The following is a 17,858-nucleotide window of genomic DNA, read 5'->3' as shown; positions in this document are numbered from 1 at the left end:
GTCTTAAAAAAAAGACATTTAGCCTATCATAAACTTACGATAGTTAGGTTCTAAGGTTAATTTCTAACCTYATTTTTACTACCAGATTTGTTTCCTGTGATTTAGTTTGCTGTGTTAAAGGCATTTTCCAATAGCAGTATCTCTGTTCTTGCAGAAAAAACAGAGATGCAGGCTGGCTCTGTGCTGCTTTTCAGAATAAGCATACACATTCCATAAATATTCACTAACTTATGAGTGGTCCAAGTTTCCAAGAAAACTCAACAAACAGAAGAACACCTACCTGTGTCCTCTATGTGCAGTTTTGTTGAAATGCCACAAGGGTCCTGAGCACAAACCCATGCTCAAGTACAGCCCAGGGCTCTCCAGGCAATACGTGAACTACTACATACACTGAAATTTCTTAGAGAAAYGGCAAGGTTACAAGTCCTCCCAATTTCTTTTAATTAGCTGGATAAATTAGCTTATTTCAAATCATCTTTGGAGAATCACATGACTTGAAAACTGAAGTTAAACATTCTTTGTTGGATTAAAGCACTTTAGATGGGACTTCAGGAGACCCATCTGAGAATTCAACATCTTGCTTTAAACCTTCTCTTCAGACCAGGATTAATCATTTGTATTTTGTTCATTCTGAGGAGGCCTCAATTCCTTTTTCAAAAGGCTTGTACACTTAACTGCTCCAAATAAGTTGGATTTTGCTGCTACCCAGTAAGTGGAGCATATGGAACAAGCCTGCTGGTTTGTCAGACCTTGCATCTGAACAGGCAAAAAGGGTTTCCAGTGAGGAGTTAATTTAAAAAAAAAAAAAAAAAAAAACACACACACACACACACACACTTCATCAACGTCAGCATGGACAAATCTAGGAAAAAATATATATATATTTAAGCCATACCTGACATGGGTGTCTTTCTTATATGGAAAGCAATTGGTGAAAAGGTAGGAGATCCATTATGTGCAGGGGAGCCCTCTGGAAATGGGGGGCTGGTTATGCTCCCCAGGCTGTAAGCCCTTGCTCCTCCTTGAATAGGGCTGGAGGAAAATTGAGCCTTCAATAGAAATAAAAAACAATAATAAAAAAAGGGTTTTTTTAGTGCATAGTAATTGATAAACATATCATCTTATATGAACATATAAACGTTTTCTTGATTAAATGCTCAATATGGCAATACTGAGAATAGTTTGCCCATGGACAATAACATTACTAGACAACATTAGTTTAAATATTCCAGCTGCAACTTTTCCTGGCACTTTACAACTCAACACAGGAAAGGCCAATCCCCATATATTTGGTATCATGTGACAGTTATAAAAACATATTTTCTATTGTCTTTTAAAAAACTATGAGCAGTATAATCAATTCATATCAAAATATCTGAAGTGCTAAGAACCCCAACCATCGGCAGCACTTCCACTCTTGCAAAACATCAGAGCTCAAGACTCTGACATAAGAGCTGAAAAGACAGAGCTATTTGTCCTATATTCCCATGCCGTTCAGAGAGGCAGCTCTGTTATCCCGAGCCTCTTCCTCCATCACAAGAGTTTACAAACTATAAGGAGAAAAACAATTGTATTGGCTGTTTCCTATCAGCTGTTATTGTATGTGGTAACTCATGGATTTAAATGGKTCTTCTTTGATATACACATTTTAAGAAGAAACAATCTTCTACATATATTCCCAGCAAGTTTTTATATAGAAAATCATAAAAAGGATTTTAGGTGATTTAAGATGCATTGTGAATCGCTTCCTCATTTTCAGCACAACACACATTCAAACACAGTCCCTTCCAGAGGAGAGTGCAGCAGCACAGCATAATAATCTGATATGTGAAAAAAGGGGACCAGTGACATACATATGTRTGGTGTTCTTTTCCTTTCAAGCCATTTTCCATTCATACAATTGTTCTCAAATTGAAATTGGAGGAAACTTTAATATATTGCCTATTCTCTCACCAGGCAGTTGCAGCTTCCTCAGATCAGACCATGGCAACCCATCCTGTGAGGGCTGCTGGGGACACAGAGCTGGTGCCACAAGCCTGACATCCGTCCTCCTCCTGGGCCTGTTCAGCCAACCAACCCCACGTCAGGCCCTCCATCCTCCCCCCAAAAAAGGGCTACTTACTGAACCGGAGGTTTCCAGGGGGCTTCTGCACCGGACTGGAGATATATCTATGGAACAAAGCACTCCGAGGGGCTGGCTACCGCATGGACTTTGCAGGGAAGGGGACAGGCACTCAGACACATTCCCATTTTCTTCTAAAAACAGCTTTCTCCTGAGCGAAGAGCTGCTCAAATTTTCCTGAGACTGATCTGCAAATTCGTCAGTTCTGATATATTCACCTAAGAGTCAGGGGGAGAGAAGGGAAAAGAGGTTTTCTCCAAATGAGATGAGAAAATGAGAGTCCTGCTCTCTTCTACAATGACTGAGTGCTGAATCTGGAGCCAAAGGAAAGGTCCAGAAGAAATAAAACTGACATATAGTTAACAATTTAAAATTTAAAGATCTGTAACTCTTGCTACATTCGATATTGAAAAGGAGAGAAAACATTTTATAACAAAAAAACAATAAATTTCCCCAGAAAAAAAAAATCTGAACGTTTCTCCTGACTGCAGACATTATAACAAATACTAAGCAGTTCCAGCACAGCAGCACTTAACAGGGCTGTATCAAACCTCCTATTAGTTTGTAGTTTGCTGTCAAACTGCAGTTCTGAAAGTGGAAAAAATCTTTAAGATCCAAGTACAGGCAAACATCCTCTCCCTTTCTCACTACATTTTGACATGGATTGACACAGGCTTTTCCTCAAAATATTGGCAAAAATGTACCAGATAACAAGAAAAGATAAAAACATTATCTAACATCACTTTTATTAATGTTGTGATGCTGACCTGTAATCAAAATTTAAGTACTCCTCATTTAAATTAGTAATAAGTAGCAGTTCAAGAGTAAGGCATTTTTCATCTCTAAAGATAGGAAAAAGGAAAATTCTCCTTGAACATTGTAATTCTGAGAAACAAAAATAAACCAAATGAAAATTTCAGCAAGAACAAGCAATTTTTTTGATGTCCTTTTAATGTATTCCCATTATTCTGTTAGTGCAGCTTACTAGCACCACTAGCCAAGCCTAAAGGAATATTTTGCATATTGCTATTTAAAAATTAAATACTTCACTTGTTTGGAACTACTTCTCAAAAAGACAGSCTGTCACTTCAAAATGGATTATGTTAAAAACTGCTATTTATAATGCAAYTATCCTGTTTTATGAAGCCCAGATGCATTTTGTGCTACAAAGCTCCTTTGGTCAAGGGCTGCCTCTGTAGYTGTATCATTCACAGAGCAAAAAGATGATGATGAAATTGTAATGAACTCTACCTTCCAAGTAGTCTACGAGTTACTGCTTCTTCAGGCTTTTCCTAGGGCTGTCTTACAACACATTGCTTTGATTTTCCTGCAAAGGCTCTTAGATAGCTCAGCCTACACACATAGGCAATGACCCTCCCTGCACATGGACTTGMGGAAGCCACGTACCTGGCTGTGCAGTCTCCACGGTCCCTTCCCCAGATGGATGTCCCTCACATCCCATAATGCCAATTTAGAAGCCGAACAGACTTCTGGCATTAATTTTGCAGCTATAGACCTGACCTGAATAGTATGTTATGTCTGTGCTTATGGAAACCACTAGCATACAGCACTGCATGTGCAACCCTGGCTGAGAAGTTTGCAATGTTTTCACTAAAATCCCTGCTCGAGGGGTCAGCACTAATCCTGCCTAAACCTGCTGGAAATATTCATTACCAAATGAAACTTCAAAGCTGGATGTGCTCAGAGACAGGGCTGGACAAGGTCCCTTTAATTTCAGTTACYCTATAAAGCCCTCTTGGTGATCCCTTTAAAGGGAACAACTTGGATGTGTTGCCATTATTTCTGGAATGAGAATCCTTCTGGTAGCTTTGAAAGTCTATAGAATAGCTGTGAACTTCCAAATCAGTAGAGTCCCCACCTGCAGTGAGATGCATGTATTTCTCTGTTGTTTGTAAATGGTATATAATAAAACTGCATTAGAAATGTTTTGGGTAAACAAAGACAATCTCCCTAGATGACCAGATTCAAAATGATTATTTTCAAAGTACAAGTGACCTCTTTGCAAGATCTAGTTATCTCTTTCTAGGGACACATAATCTATCTCTCAGCTTCAGGGTCATTATGCTCAGTATATTCAGTCTTTCCTTTCTCTTCATTATAAAAGCCCTGGAACAGGGTCAGAAGTTGAGTCCTGTATATCTGAAATCTACTATAACTCTGTTGTAAATGATTGTAAATGATAAAAGTCAACACTGTATCCATGGATCAGTTGATAAAAGACACACTAGATGAAATCTGTTGATGGAAATTCAGAACAGAAAATAACAAACCTTCCTCTAGGCATCACTCAAATGAATGAAAATATTTTATCCAATTTCCAAAATACAAGAAGCAACTATAATCCAGGTACCCATTTCATATATTACTGCATATATTATTTCTATCTTAAATCCTAGAAGAAGCCTGTCATGATCTAATATTGAAGTTTACTGCTTTCTTTAGAAGAATTTCATATTGATTAGTATCTACTTACTGGCATCTTTCTAAAACTGTATTCTTACTTTGGATGTGAAAAAGTGTTTATGATACTAAGCAAGACAAGGCTCTTTCTGGTCTTCCACATAAATAATCACCACAGCCATAAAGTATTTTCTCTATTCAAATGGATATTTCTAATAAGTGACCAAAGTTATTAATCCATGAATTTATAAATTACTCAATTACAACATTCATTAAGCTCAAACTGAATCAATAAACACGGTTCCAGTTTCCTTTGTGTTAATTTTGTTCACAGAGCTAAACCCAACCTCACAGTTTAACCAGCACTGTCAGTGTTGAAAACTTAAATCCTGAAATAGAAGCTAGCAGTCAAAAAGAAAAAAATCTTGAAGAGGTTTTTCCAGTTCTCTTGCCTGAGTAGCTAATAGCAATTCCTGTACGTAGCAGCTGCAATCAGACAGTTAATTTTGGAATTTGCCTTTGCCCCAACCATCTCCAGCAGCTAGGGCTTTTTTTTTTTTTTTTTTTTTCGACCACACAGCTTTACAGGGACCACCAAAGCTTAACTATAGTTACAGGCATGGAAATAAAGGACAGCTTTGCTCGAGGCAAGGCTAGGCTATGAGCTCTGCAAGCAGCAATCTGCAAGTGCAAAAGCTCTAAGTTAGTACTTTTTTAATAAAGCCAAATAAACCCCCTTTTGCTTATTAACTTACTTTGCATTCATAGTTCTTAAAAACCCTCCACATAGCTTTGTCTTTATGTTTTCTCTCAATTTATTGATAGCAATTTTAGGCCAACTGTCCAATGTCAAAAGCAATAACTATCTTTTTAGATAATATACACTCAAACTATGATTCACACATCAGGTTTCCAATATTTCACTAGAACTTTCACTTCTAACAAAAGGCAACAATAAAATAAACATTTATAATAATGAAATATAGACATTACAAGACATACCTAGTATTTTCTCTAAATTAAAATCCACGGGCAAAGACAACACTGTCTGACAAGCAGCTGCAAAGAATAAAAGCAACAAAATTAGCTTACATTGACATTTTAGTAAAGTTACAGAAACAAAAATTCACTTTTAAAAAGCACTGCAGTTGAGCTACTTAAAAGTTACAGTTGCAATAAAGAACAGATTAAGAACAACAGTAGGGGTTGGAATTCTGATCTGGCAACACTTTATGCAAGTCACTCAGGTTTACAGATAAAGAAGGTTGCAACAGACAATCCTCTAGAGAGATTCCTAACTRAAGAGTGAGGCTTCTGAGGATACAAGTGTTTCAATAACTGCAGGAAAGATCAGGATATCTTACAGGAAAAAATAATGTATTCAAGTAGAACAAGATAGAGATGTCTTAAAATTTCAGCTATTGATTTGGGGGAGGAAAGAATCAAGATTCTTTAAACAGAGAGGCTGTTTTCCTCCTTCTCCAAACTGCAATTTGCCCATAAACCTACCCAATGCTTAGATTCACTATTTTTATTTCTTAAAAATGCATATGCTGATTTGGGACAGGCCGGGGGGAGCACTCTGCTGTCTACAACAGAGACCTTTGCTCTTTGCTAATAAAAAAAGATGAAAGAAACAATATAATAGACTAATTACTACAAGAAACCATTTCTACAAAAAATTAAATGCTTTCTTGAAACAAAATACTGTAAAACACACACAGAGATATTTGCCTTCAGAGAAAATCTCAAGTTTCAGAGATTGCTTTTAACCAACCATTGCTTTTTCCAGGTTGCAAAGGTAGTTGCCTTCCAATCGGAGAAATGTTATTTAAATCTATGCCTGTAAAACACAAACTTAAATTGAAGCATGCGCGCGCTGCATATGGCTTGGAAATCTAACAKTAGTAAATCAGAACAGAGTATTACAGAAAGGTTGCAGTTAACAGAATTTCAGCATCATTTTATTTTTAAAAGCGTAGTGAAGTGGCATCACTTTTTCCCAAAAGCACAGTCTGCTTTGACCTCTCTATAAAAGAGATTTAAAATGCACCCAGTTTGTCCCTAGCTAAACAGGCTGCATATAAAGTAAAATGCATTTCCAGAAAAACATGCAGCCTTGACTTAAAGCCAAGATGAAGAAACTACCACTCCATTTCCTTTTTACATGGTTAAAAATCTAGCCCATTTTAGTACAGTGGCACAAGTAAAGCCAGATCTAGGATTGTGTTCTATGCCTTTTCCTTTAGAAGTTATTAAATTTGACCCTTTAGAAACACAAAACTTTAAATGGAATCGTGCCAAAAATTTTTCTAATGACTTTGTATGATAATTCACTTTGGAAGTTATCTTTGATTTATCCACAGATGTCATCCCACTAATAAAAAGTATTAAGTTTTAAGTCTCTTTCCACTACTCCAGAAATCTCAAGGCATTTARGAATTTCCTATCAAACAAGCACTTAGAGAAGAGCTAGAAACCAACCAAATCTGTCATCTTTTATCATTCTTCTTAAAATTTAGTTTGAGATTGAAAAATTCTGCTTCATTATTTTTAAAAAAAATAGAGAATTCAAGGTCAAAAACCCTTACATTTAGTTGAATTAAATTGAGAAACTTGTTTCCCTTCGTGTTCAGTCCAAGGAGAAGGAACTATGAGTCTTTTAGTGAAAAACTATAGTGAAATAGAAAGAATCAGTATTAGCATTAAAATAAAATTAAACAAAAAGAAAAGACTCAAATATAGATTAYGATCCCAAACGAGACAAACTGCAGTCATAGCTTTTGTTACTTACAAATCTATATTTTAAGAATTAACTATCTCAAATATATATATTTGTGTATATGCATATATTTATATATTATATATAAAAATAAAGCTATCCTTTACACCAAAAATACATTTAAGTATTTCAAGTCTAGAGAAGTTAAGAAAAAATAACTTGGTTTGCAAAGGACCTCCATGTTCTGGGTCATTTACTACACYTCAGAACTTAAAAGCCTGCAGAGTAAGAGTTATAAAGCAATTTTGTATAGCTTGTTCATAATTATTTCATAAAATTGAATTTTGTCCTTACAGTTCTGTCAATATAATTATTTCACACTAATTTAGTATAATTTTTCAAACCATCAGTTTGTCAAAATGTTATATTTGACAATTGAGTTGTTTTGAAGAAGTGTTAAGAGTCACTGCAGCCACAACAAAAAATAAGGACTAGTAAAGCAACATTTGGTGATATTATCGGTAGATTTGGCTAGAGCTCTTCACAGTAAAATAGTTGAGTCATGGCACCTACATTCAGTTTTTGTTTTGCTTGAACCAAAAGCACTTCAGCTATCACATCCAGAAGGAACAACCAGAAGTTAAGGAGATGAACATTATTATCCAGCTTTAAAAAACACACATGGTAAATCCTTTTCACACTAAAAGCTTAAAACATCCAGCTAACAAAGGCATAAATTTAATCCATCAGAGACATGTTTTCAGGATGTTCAGCTACATAATTTATTAATCTATGCTTCATGAAGATGAAAGACCATTTTTAAATGCAGCTTTAAAACAACAAAATATCTTAGCTGCAAGTCATCTACATAGCATCTTTCTATAAAGGAAAACCTTTTTGTTTATATGCACAAAAACACATTAACAACACTGAGGAAAACTTGCTTATTAAAGCCCTACTATAGGCTGAAATTGAAGTAATAGGAAAGATTTCTAGAGAAAAGATTTGAAGCAACATACTTTTCAGTCTCTCCTAAACAAGTGGTTGGTAAYAGATAAAATTAAAATGAACGAAAGAAAAATGTGAGGTGGGATCCTCCATGAAGGAATTGTCTGCATCTAAGTAAATGCTGGAAAAAACTAAATCAAAATCTTTTTTTTTCCCAAGGGTGTGACAAAAAAAGACAATGTAACCTACCTAATACTAAGAGGTGTATGAGAAGAAAGAGTGCAAGAAAGAACATTCATCCCAACTATAACTGCAATGGAYGAGGATGTCAAATTATTTTGCTTGCCGGGAAGATACAATAACAGTAAAAATAGTCCTGGATTTTGAAATTCTATAATAAAAATAGATTTTTGTTGTTGCTGTTGTTGATATAAGTGTCTAAAGTGAGTCAATATTTGATAGCATAAGGAAAGTATTACCTCCTCAATGGCTTTTTGCCTTCTTTCYTCCATCTCCTTATCAATTCTAAGGAAAACAAAATAAGTTATCTGAATCATCATGCACAAAGATGAAAAGCCCATCCTTATCATCTACTACAGATCAATTAAAACCTAATACATGAAACTGTACTACACCTAGTAAACTAGTGTCTTACAATAGTATTTTTATGCATAAATTGACAAATTCGCAAGCACTGAGACAACTAYTTAAAGTAAGTCTAAAATTCAGAAAAAAATGCAGATATTGTACCAGAAGAATCATTGGTAACTACAAGCAAGTCACAATGAAGATTTTTAAGAGCTTGATATAGAGAAACGTTAACATTCAACTTTACACTTCTTTTTTACCAGTATAAGCTAAATAGAATGAGGAAAGCTTATGGACAAGACTAACATGTTAGCAAAATGCATTTCCATTATCAATAATTAGTATTGCATGCCAGAAAGTTTTCTTAAGTATTTACAGCTAGTAAAATAAACACTGCACATGGCTATGATGCCTATTTCAAGGAAATATTAGTACTGTCCAGAAGTAAGTCTTCACAAGAGGCATATTCAAGACTGTGAATAGTACTCCATGAGCTTTCACAGTGGGCTGCACTCAACCCTTTCTTTTCTAAAGGCACAGAATTAACAGCTTGAAACACTTACAGTTATTCTTCTTTTGTTTATAGTGGTCCCTTGCAATTGTTTGAGAAAATATGCCAACAAGTCCTATCAAAATRCACTTGCACAACAGTAAGCACAGGCTTCAACAAGTCAGTTCTTTTATCAGGAATTTTGGCTGTCATCAACTATATTTGTGATATTTTTATTTCCACAAAAATAGTAGTATTTGAGAGTAAATCTGCACGCAAGATTTTGTACATATATATCTGCACTTAAAGGTGTACAGTCTGTAACTAAGTATGAAACCACAGCAGCYTATATCTACACTGAAAGAAGCAAACACAGCCACAGCAAATTRAGATATACACAAACTAGCTTCTCTCTAGTCATGTCAAATAAGAACCACAGTGAGTATGAAATGATGGGACAGACAGGCTGAGAGGCCATTCTGCTGATCATCATTTGAAGTAGATAGCTTGGGTAAACGATATCTCCATTTGCTTGTGTATGAAYGTTTATCAGTGTAACTGCCTAAATATATAAGGCTTTGTAACATGTAAGAAGTCCGAGTGTCATAAACCAACTGGCTGTTAGAGGAGGGCCTAGTAACACACACATGTCAGGAAAAATACTGACATTAAGACATGGTGACCAACGGATACAATTGAGGACACATATTCTTCTCATACTTCTATTCTAGCAAGAAATTCTTTTCTTACATATCTTCATGTTCAAAAGAAGAGAACGGCAAAACCAGAAGGTACAAAAAATATGCACATTCAGCAGATTCTTSCTCTACCAGCCTTCTATCTGCACTTTATCTCACATACAGAACATACAAGTTAGGCATATATTGGATAAATGAGTGTTTTATAATTCTTTTATAGTGGTTCTTCATTCCTTAACACTTAATTCTTTGTGTAAGTCCATAAGGGAATAGTTGCCTTCTACGCTCACTGGACAAGTCACTCTGTATTAGTGGTTCATACCACTATCCTGAGAAACAAGCCCCGTATATCTGGCCTTTTCTAATCACTCCTTTGCTTTCCTTACGGAAGTTACGTCCAGAGRAAAAACAGTTGAGATCAAAGATCTCCCTATTATTCCCTAATTACTTCAAATAGCCAGCAAGCATCATCTCCTCAGAGGGAAAGCTAATTGGTCTCCCCCATTTCATCTAAGGCCATCAGGTCTTTCAGAAGGACTTTCCCARAAACACTACCCTTCTGCAGAACTCCCAAAGACCAAGGATCTGCTTTTCATAGCTCTCAGTACRGAACATTCTGGGAAGACCAGAAGCAGGAGAGGTAGCAGGAGTGGTAATAGTTATTGACATGGCATTTTTTTTTTTAAATCACTTCCACTAACTGCTATATCCAGCTTATTTTCAAACTTCCAAGTGTATGTGAAGATTTCAACATCACAAAAGAATCAGAGGCAGCCTCATTTAAATATTAAAAAAGAAAAATAAAAAACTTATTGATAAAAAAATCAGTAAGAGGTCTTTCATGTTATATGAAACACCAATAAAACAAAAGACTAGCACTCGAGTTTGTTAAATGCATAAAACCAGGTGGTAGTTACCTAGCGTGACTCAAATACATCGCTTGGCGTCGAACATCTTCTGAATCAATCTCCACGGGATTAATTARAGCAAGCTGATCAATGGACCATCTGAACTTTCCTGGTGTCTAAAAAAAGAAAAGGACATCTTAATGCTTTCTTGTCTAAAACGATAAATAAAACTACATGGCACAAATCTCATTGAAACAACGCAACTATAACTTTCATATATATATATGTACATATATATATATATATTTTCCCCCAAGACAATCATACAGGTCTCAATCTGTTGAAATGATCTACTTAAAGTAAAAAGGAGTTATTCACTTAGACTTCTGTTCTGGGTAGTGTTATTAAAATGATTTACAAGATTATATAAGATGGAGGACTATAGTTGATATTTACAAACTGAGGTGCACTTGTTTTTTTCAGGCCTAGGCACATCCACTTTTGGGCAATGCAAAATACTTAACTCTGAACAAAAGTCAGTTCAGACTTGGAAATGAAGTTGCCCCACCTCTTAATATTGAAACCACAAAATACCAGTCATATATTACTTTGAAAAACAGTATTTTTATCTTCCAAACATGTCTTTACCCGTTTTTACACAGCATTGCCTGYCCTGCTTATCAGACAGCAGCAATGAAAACTAAAGGACAGCCAAAGCTTTCACCTTGCTGCAAACCCAGATGAACCTCACAGCTAAAATGTGTTATATGTGTATACACACAATCAAAACATGATCCCATAGTATGCAAGCAGCTAATAATAAAATTAATCTGCTTTTACTTTTATCCTGATTAGCTTGTAAGCAGAAACTGCTTTTGCTCCTCTCTTCTTGAATGAGAAGAGTACTGCAACCACACTTATTTGTAGTAGCTGCCTATTATTTATTACTTTCAATATTTCAGAGCTTTTAGTAGTGTTGTATGKTAAACTAGTGCTGCACCTAGCATTACAGAAAATAAAAGATAAAGAAAACATAGCATCACCAGTAAGTTAGAAGGCTGAATGACAGCCTTAGTGTTAAAAGAAACCTTTAGTATTAAAATAACCATACTATTGCAGTCAGAAGAGCCCTGACTTTTTTAATTACACCAAAGCTTAAGCACATGAAAAAATGAATAAGTGTAGCTTTTCAAAGTATTCCAAGTTATTAGCACTGTGTGGGTAGGCTCACACAGCTGAAGACTGGCTCTTACGGATGAGGATTTTGTCGACTTAAAGACTGAAGGGCTGGAGACGATCTGCTCCTGAAGGGTGTAATAATCACTGGGGCTTTCAAAGGGGTTGAGGACGGCGACTCGGCCCGGGGTTTCCGGCGTTATCTGCATCTTCGTTTCTTTCATGTCCCCCATAACACAGAGCTGCGCCTGGAGGGGAGAGGAGAGAGGAAGCAGTTAGGAGGCTGACGGTTCAGAGTAAGAAAACCGGGGCGGGGGGAAAGAGAGGAAAAATGACCGATAATAAAGCCGAATAAACCCAAAATCAGCTTTGGTTAATTGCTACTGAGCTGTGAGAAGTTGAGAAGAAAGGCTAATATGAAAAATACATATATATAAGTTAAAAATAAAATAATAACGAACTATCCCACTCGGGGCCCTCCCCCGCCCCTCAGTGAGTGGCGGCCCCGAAGAGGGAACGGGAGGCCCCGAAGTCCCTGGGGGAGCTCAAACCGTCCCGGAGCGCGGAACGGGGCKGGAGGCGCCGCCGCCGCCTGCCCGCCCGCAACGGCCGCGACGGGGAGACCCGCGGCGGGAAGAGGGAAGCGGGAAGGGGCCTCCCGGCCGCCGCGGGCCCGGGCCCGGGCCCGGCGAGGGGAAGCGAGGCGAGGCCGCGGCTCGGTGCTCGGTACCCGGTGGCCGCGGCTCGGAGCCGCCGCCGCCGCCGCCGCCGCTCGCACTCTCCTCACACCGAAGCTGCGCACGGCCGCCCCTCGCGGGTGGCCCTTTAACTACGCCCGCCCCTCGGCCCCCGCCGCCCAATGGCGACGCGCAGCCGGGCCCGCCGGGCCAATGACAACGCCCCGCCCGGCTCTCGAACCAACCAATCATCGCGGGGGAGCCGCTCGGCAAATTCGAACGGGCGCCCCGCCCCTCTCCCCGCCCCCCCAACCTGTCCGGCCGCGGAGGCAGCGAGGGCCGTTGGAAGGGTCACGTGCAGCGCGGAAGAGGGCGGGGCTTGGGCCGGAAGCGGTGGAGCGGCCGTTAGGGCATGGGGAGGCACCGCCATTTTCTACTTCCGGTGCGGGGGTGCGCCGCCATGGCGAGCAACGCCGCCAGCCTCAACGCCGTGCGGGAGACCATGGACGGTGCGTGCCCGGGGCGCCCCCCGCGCGGCCGCCGCCCCGCCCAGGCCCGCTGGCCCCGCCCACGCCCTCCCCCCCGCGCCCGGGACCGTTACCCGCCCGTTAACCGAAGCGGCCGCCTCCTTCGCGAGGAGGGTTAGCGCGTGCAAAYGGGGCTTCTCGTTTCGCTTCGTGTGAGACGGAACGCCTTAAGCACCGCTCTGGGGCCTTGCGAGGGCGTTCTTAGCTGCTGCGCGTTCTGTCAGGCATGGCCTCATTTTTTTCCTCTTCTAGAAAGTATATTTTGTATTTCTCTGCTTGTCCTATGGCATAGTTAAYATGAGCTGCAGTATCTGCCTCAGTGCATCTCTCTGAACTGGGGGGAGGAGATTACATGGAGGGGAAGGAAGCAGGAAAGCCACCACTTAGGAGTTGTGTGTGGCAGCCTCTGACCTGACTCCAGCATTGTGTTTCTGTGAGATGTGATGGGTAACTGTTTTTTGTTTGGTTGGGGATTTTTTTTTTTTCAGAAATGCAAATTATGTGCTAATGGAGGAAAATCACAAGGGGCTAAATGGAGAGTGTCATCATGCCCATGTATTAAGCAGTTAGATCAATATGCAGTTCTTAAAGCTCTGCTGGAGCAGGCAGTGTTGTGGAGTAGCTTYTGAAACGAAGAGGTTGACTCTCTTGGGTGAACAGCGAGGGAGAAAGGACCCTGGAATAGTGAGGGGCTGTGCAGGGATCAGCAAGGTTCAGTTCGTGGTCAGTTGTTAGTGTCTCTTGCAGCCCCACCATGGGGTATAAAAGGCAGGAGGTGCCAGGTTTAGGTTGTGGTTCTTAATGAATTGTGAAACTGGGATTCATTGGAATAGATGCTGAAAATTGATGTATGCTTAAGGTTGGATGGAAAGTTTATGAGCAAGAAGTCCTCTGAGAGTGATTACAAAGATTCCCTCTAGAAATGCTTTCAGGAGAGGCCAGATAAAATGGGAGGGTGTTTGTGGGAGGTATCGCCTACTTTTTTTTTTTAAAAAAGTAACTTGTGATCCAGTTATGGCTATCGTTACATAAAATCTCCCAGCAAAGATCTCTGAGGTTTGTACTGCTGTAAAAAAACAGCTCAGCTGCTGAGCTACCAGCGCACRTTCCTGTTACTGGAGCCAAGGAAGGACTAGCTGCTTTACTGATATTCGAGAAGATGAGACTGTTCAGTGCCCCTGATGAGGTTTATCTGTGAAGGATGATGTGAAATTAAGAAATCCACCTGTGTTGGATACCTGTCCTTTCTCCACTTCTGCAGGGATATTTTATGTGAGAGAGACAGCATGCAGAATTGGAGACAAAATAAGTTGTACGGGGCACTGGCTTTTAGATTTGGGAGCCCAGGCTTCCTATGTGGCATGCACACTTTATTGAGGGTGGACATTCCCAGCTCAATCTCCTTCTGATGTCAAGTATTTCAGAAGGAAAATTAATTTCCATTCCTTAAACATAGGCYTTGTATGTCTGATATTTAAAGATGTATTTAAAGGGAATTTCAAAAATAACCATGCTTGAATTCCTACTGCACTCGATTCTAAAATCAACTCTTGAATTATTTTGAGGATCTTTATGCTGTTCAAAAATCTGTAAGAAAGAGAGCATAAAGAGGAAGCAAACAGTAGAATTATTTAAAAAAAGTTATTTTGTGATGTAAGTAGTTAAACTTATGTAAAATGCTTAATAATCTGGAATGTTAAATATAAATATCCACCTGTTATCTGTATCTGTACAGATTGTCAAAAGTTCAAATTTTTCTCACTTTGATGCATTGCCGAAGATGCTGCCTCAACATCTAAAGATATTTCCTGTTAAAAGCTAATAATCATACAGTACATTCCTAGTAGATTTTGTAATAAAACTTTGTCAGTTCTTTAGCACTTAATATTCAACATTATTCTATTATAAATCCAATAGATTCTTGCTTTATTTGGCCGCTTAAGATGCTATCATGCGGACAGGAAGTGCATGTGTAATATTTGTAAGAGTTGAGTTTCAAGCTAGCGAGTTTCAAGCCATCCTGAGGAGAAGGAAGTTTTTTCTCCTGGCCCTTACTGGCTTTTATTTGACAAATGGCTTTCATGTCTTAAATGTGCATGTCCCTTAATCCAAACTACTCCTGGGTTCATTAACGTACTTACTTAGTGGAAGTCAGAAGCTTTTTTCATAGCACTTGCTATGATACTGTGTACTTRCGCTCACTTATGCTCATTGTTACTGTTAGAGGTAAACCCAGGTGCACGTATTGAAGGAGAAGAGCGAGAAAGCTCCTGATATTCTCTTAGGTTTTAGGAATGGCCTTCCAGTCCTGTCAAGACTGACTCACAGCAAGTATCCAGAGTTCAAAAGCACATACTGTGTAAAATGTAGACCATAAAGAATTTCTGCCAAACGCTTTATTTGTTGAATTTTTGAATTGTTTGAAGCTGTGGCTTCTGGCTTACTCTGTGAGGCTGCTCGTATAGAAACCTTCTTGGGGGTTATACTTGGCCTTCCACCAATTGCCTTGTTCAGATTCCGCTCTCGAAGTTAAATGTTGATGAACAAGACTTTTGAGCATTGAGACTTCATAGTCTGTAGGGATTAAACTGTTTCCACTTTTTGTCTCCTAGTACTGTTTGAGATTTCAAGATTATTAAACACTGGCCTGGATATGGAGACCTTGTCCATTTGTGTGCGGCTTTGTGAACAGGGGATAAATCCAGAAGCATTATCGTCTGTTATTAAAGAACTACGGAAGGCCACAGAAGCTCTAAAGGTRAATCTGTTGTTTGAAGTGTACATAGAACTTGTTTTCAAAAGAAAATACTTCAACATGTAAATTGTACTTTTTAAAATAGCAAAATGAACTGTTATCTTTAAAGGCAATTAATATGATTGAACATAACATGATATAAGAAAATGATACCTTTTTAAAAATAAATATAAGCTCTTCTTTATATATATATATTATGTTAATGTACATGCTTAAAGATGTCCATATTTATGTTTAGCTTTGTGCATATAAGTAAATGTGAGAGCTGTTTTGTTTCTTCCTTCTTCTTAGTTTCTCATTCACGTTGCTATCCTTTGCCTGTTTGTCCCATGATTGGCTAAAAATTTACATTTCTGTCTTCAGCATTGCTAATGCACCTGACTGCGGTGTTAGAGTCATACCGTAACAGAAATACTGACTGCCAACTGAGAGAGAATAAACGGCAGTTACACAGTGTGGTTAATGTCGTTCTTTTTTTTTTTTTTCTAAATAGTGTAAATTTATCTATATGAATGGGAGTACTACTTTTATTAATTGCATAAAAAAAAAAAAAAACTCCGCAGAAAATAAAATGCATTGTAGTACATTTTGAGTGCATTACAGCAAAATGTCCAGCATGTAGGATACTCAGATATGGTAGGCACAAAATTTAATACAAGCAAAACAAGTAGTGGATGTGTTAATAAGGGTTAATGGGAGTTAGCTACTGTATATTTTAAATGTGCAGAAGTATTAATTGCAAAACAATAGTGCACATCTCGCAAAATTGTAGTTGGGCATTAGATTTTCAAATACTCTATGCCAAATAGCTATAAGGAAAGACTATATGTGTTACTTTATCTACATATATGGCTTGTTTGCAATAAATAGTGTTTCTGTTTCTAGGCTGCTGAAAATATGACAAGCTGACATGGGAGAAGATTTCTTCCTGAGATGAATGCCGAACTGCAGAATTAACAGAGGATCTGAAGACTGTATTCAAGAAGAGTTGAAGATTTTGTATTCAGAAATACAAAATGAAGTTGTATGGGTGAAGGTTTCAGAACGTTTRTGTAATCTCCTTGAAAAGGATAATGTACAGAATAATTTTATTGTAAACTTTTAATAAGATAAACCTGCCAGTAATCTCATTACACTTTATTACTTCGTGTTTCTGTGAAGCATGTGTACATATAGTGCTAATGTTTTTCTTCCACATCSAGTATTTTTAAACTATGAAAAATACTGCATGCTCACCGAACTTACCCGTGTATAGCCACAGACGTAGTTATAATGAGTAGAGCTTGTTAATGCATCCTTTAGAAGTGCTAATATATCCTAGTTTTATCTTTTGCATTGAGTGAAACTACATGTGCAGCTTTAGCTTTTCTTTATGGACAAGATACAAATGAAGACCCTCCTGACTTGATTTTAATTAGGGTATGGGAAGTAATGCAGTGACTTAAGTCTCCATTTGAAAGCAAGAAATAAAGCACTTTTGATAATGAAGATAATGAATTCTCCTTTTTGTTGAGAAAAGTGTTTTTAACTTTGATCGGGAAGGAGACTCAGTACAAGCTGAAATGTGTTGTAAATGTGAGTTCTAGTACACAGTATTTTATAAACTACTTGGTTTATACTTGTGTCCTAAATGCTAAAAATACAGCCTAAAATATCAAGGCTATATTAAGTCAAAACACACACGAGAGCTGTCAGATCTGGTTGATGAGATCTCGATGTAGGAAGCTTCACGCATTCAGCAGTAGGCRTCTTTGCTGATAGTAAGTGGTTTTAGCATATACAGTAAGCTGTTTATCATGTTACCATCCAGGGCAATATCCTTGCACCCAAGAATTTGACTTTTTAATAAGAGTTATTTTCCTATATTCTCTTTCAGCTGTTGTTCT

At 38.3% G+C, this 17,858-nt stretch overlaps 2 protein-coding genes across 2 annotated transcripts in view; one reads left to right on the top strand and one right to left on the bottom strand.

Moving 5' to 3' along the window:
- BORA (bora, aurora kinase A activator) overlaps nucleotides 1-12,259 on the bottom strand; it is a 17,130-nt gene extending 4,871 nt beyond the window's left edge. Inside the window, exons 1-8 of the mRNA XM_026044519.1 lie at nucleotides 12,091-12,259; nucleotides 10,907-11,013; nucleotides 8,693-8,738; nucleotides 7,135-7,216; nucleotides 6,321-6,386; nucleotides 5,546-5,602; nucleotides 2,123-2,340; nucleotides 896-1,049 (exon numbers count right to left, since the gene is read on the bottom strand). Of these exons, the coding sequence (XP_025900304.1) occupies nucleotides 896-1,049; nucleotides 2,123-2,340; nucleotides 5,546-5,602; nucleotides 6,321-6,386; nucleotides 7,135-7,216; nucleotides 8,693-8,738; nucleotides 10,907-11,013; nucleotides 12,091-12,246 (886 nt within the window). The 5' untranslated portion in view covers nucleotides 12,247-12,259. The remainder of the gene's footprint in view (nucleotides 1-895; nucleotides 1,050-2,122; nucleotides 2,341-5,545; nucleotides 5,603-6,320; nucleotides 6,387-7,134; nucleotides 7,217-8,692; nucleotides 8,739-10,906; nucleotides 11,014-12,090) is intronic.
- An 875-nt stretch (nucleotides 12,260-13,134) lies between these two features.
- On the top strand, nucleotides 13,135-17,412 carry MZT1 (mitotic spindle organizing protein 1). Its single transcript, XM_026044534.1, has 3 exons — nucleotides 13,135-13,199; nucleotides 15,830-15,975; nucleotides 16,858-17,412. The coding sequence occupies exons 1-3, from the start codon at nucleotides 13,151-13,153 to the stop codon at nucleotides 16,879-16,881; spliced, it is 219 nt and encodes a 72-aa protein (XP_025900319.1). The 5' UTR covers nucleotides 13,135-13,150; the 3' UTR covers nucleotides 16,882-17,412.
- The last annotated feature ends 446 nt before the right edge of the window (nucleotides 17,413-17,858 follow it).

Source organism: Nothoprocta perdicaria, unplaced genomic scaffold, assembly GCF_003342845.1.
Source record: "Nothoprocta perdicaria isolate Ctin4 unplaced genomic scaffold, notPer1 scaffold_37, whole genome shotgun sequence".
NCBI classification, from domain to species: domain Eukaryota; kingdom Metazoa; phylum Chordata; class Aves; order Tinamiformes; family Tinamidae; genus Nothoprocta; species Nothoprocta perdicaria.
The sequence above is the reverse complement of the archived record's forward strand: the minus strand, read 5'-3'. Positions and strand labels throughout refer to the sequence as shown.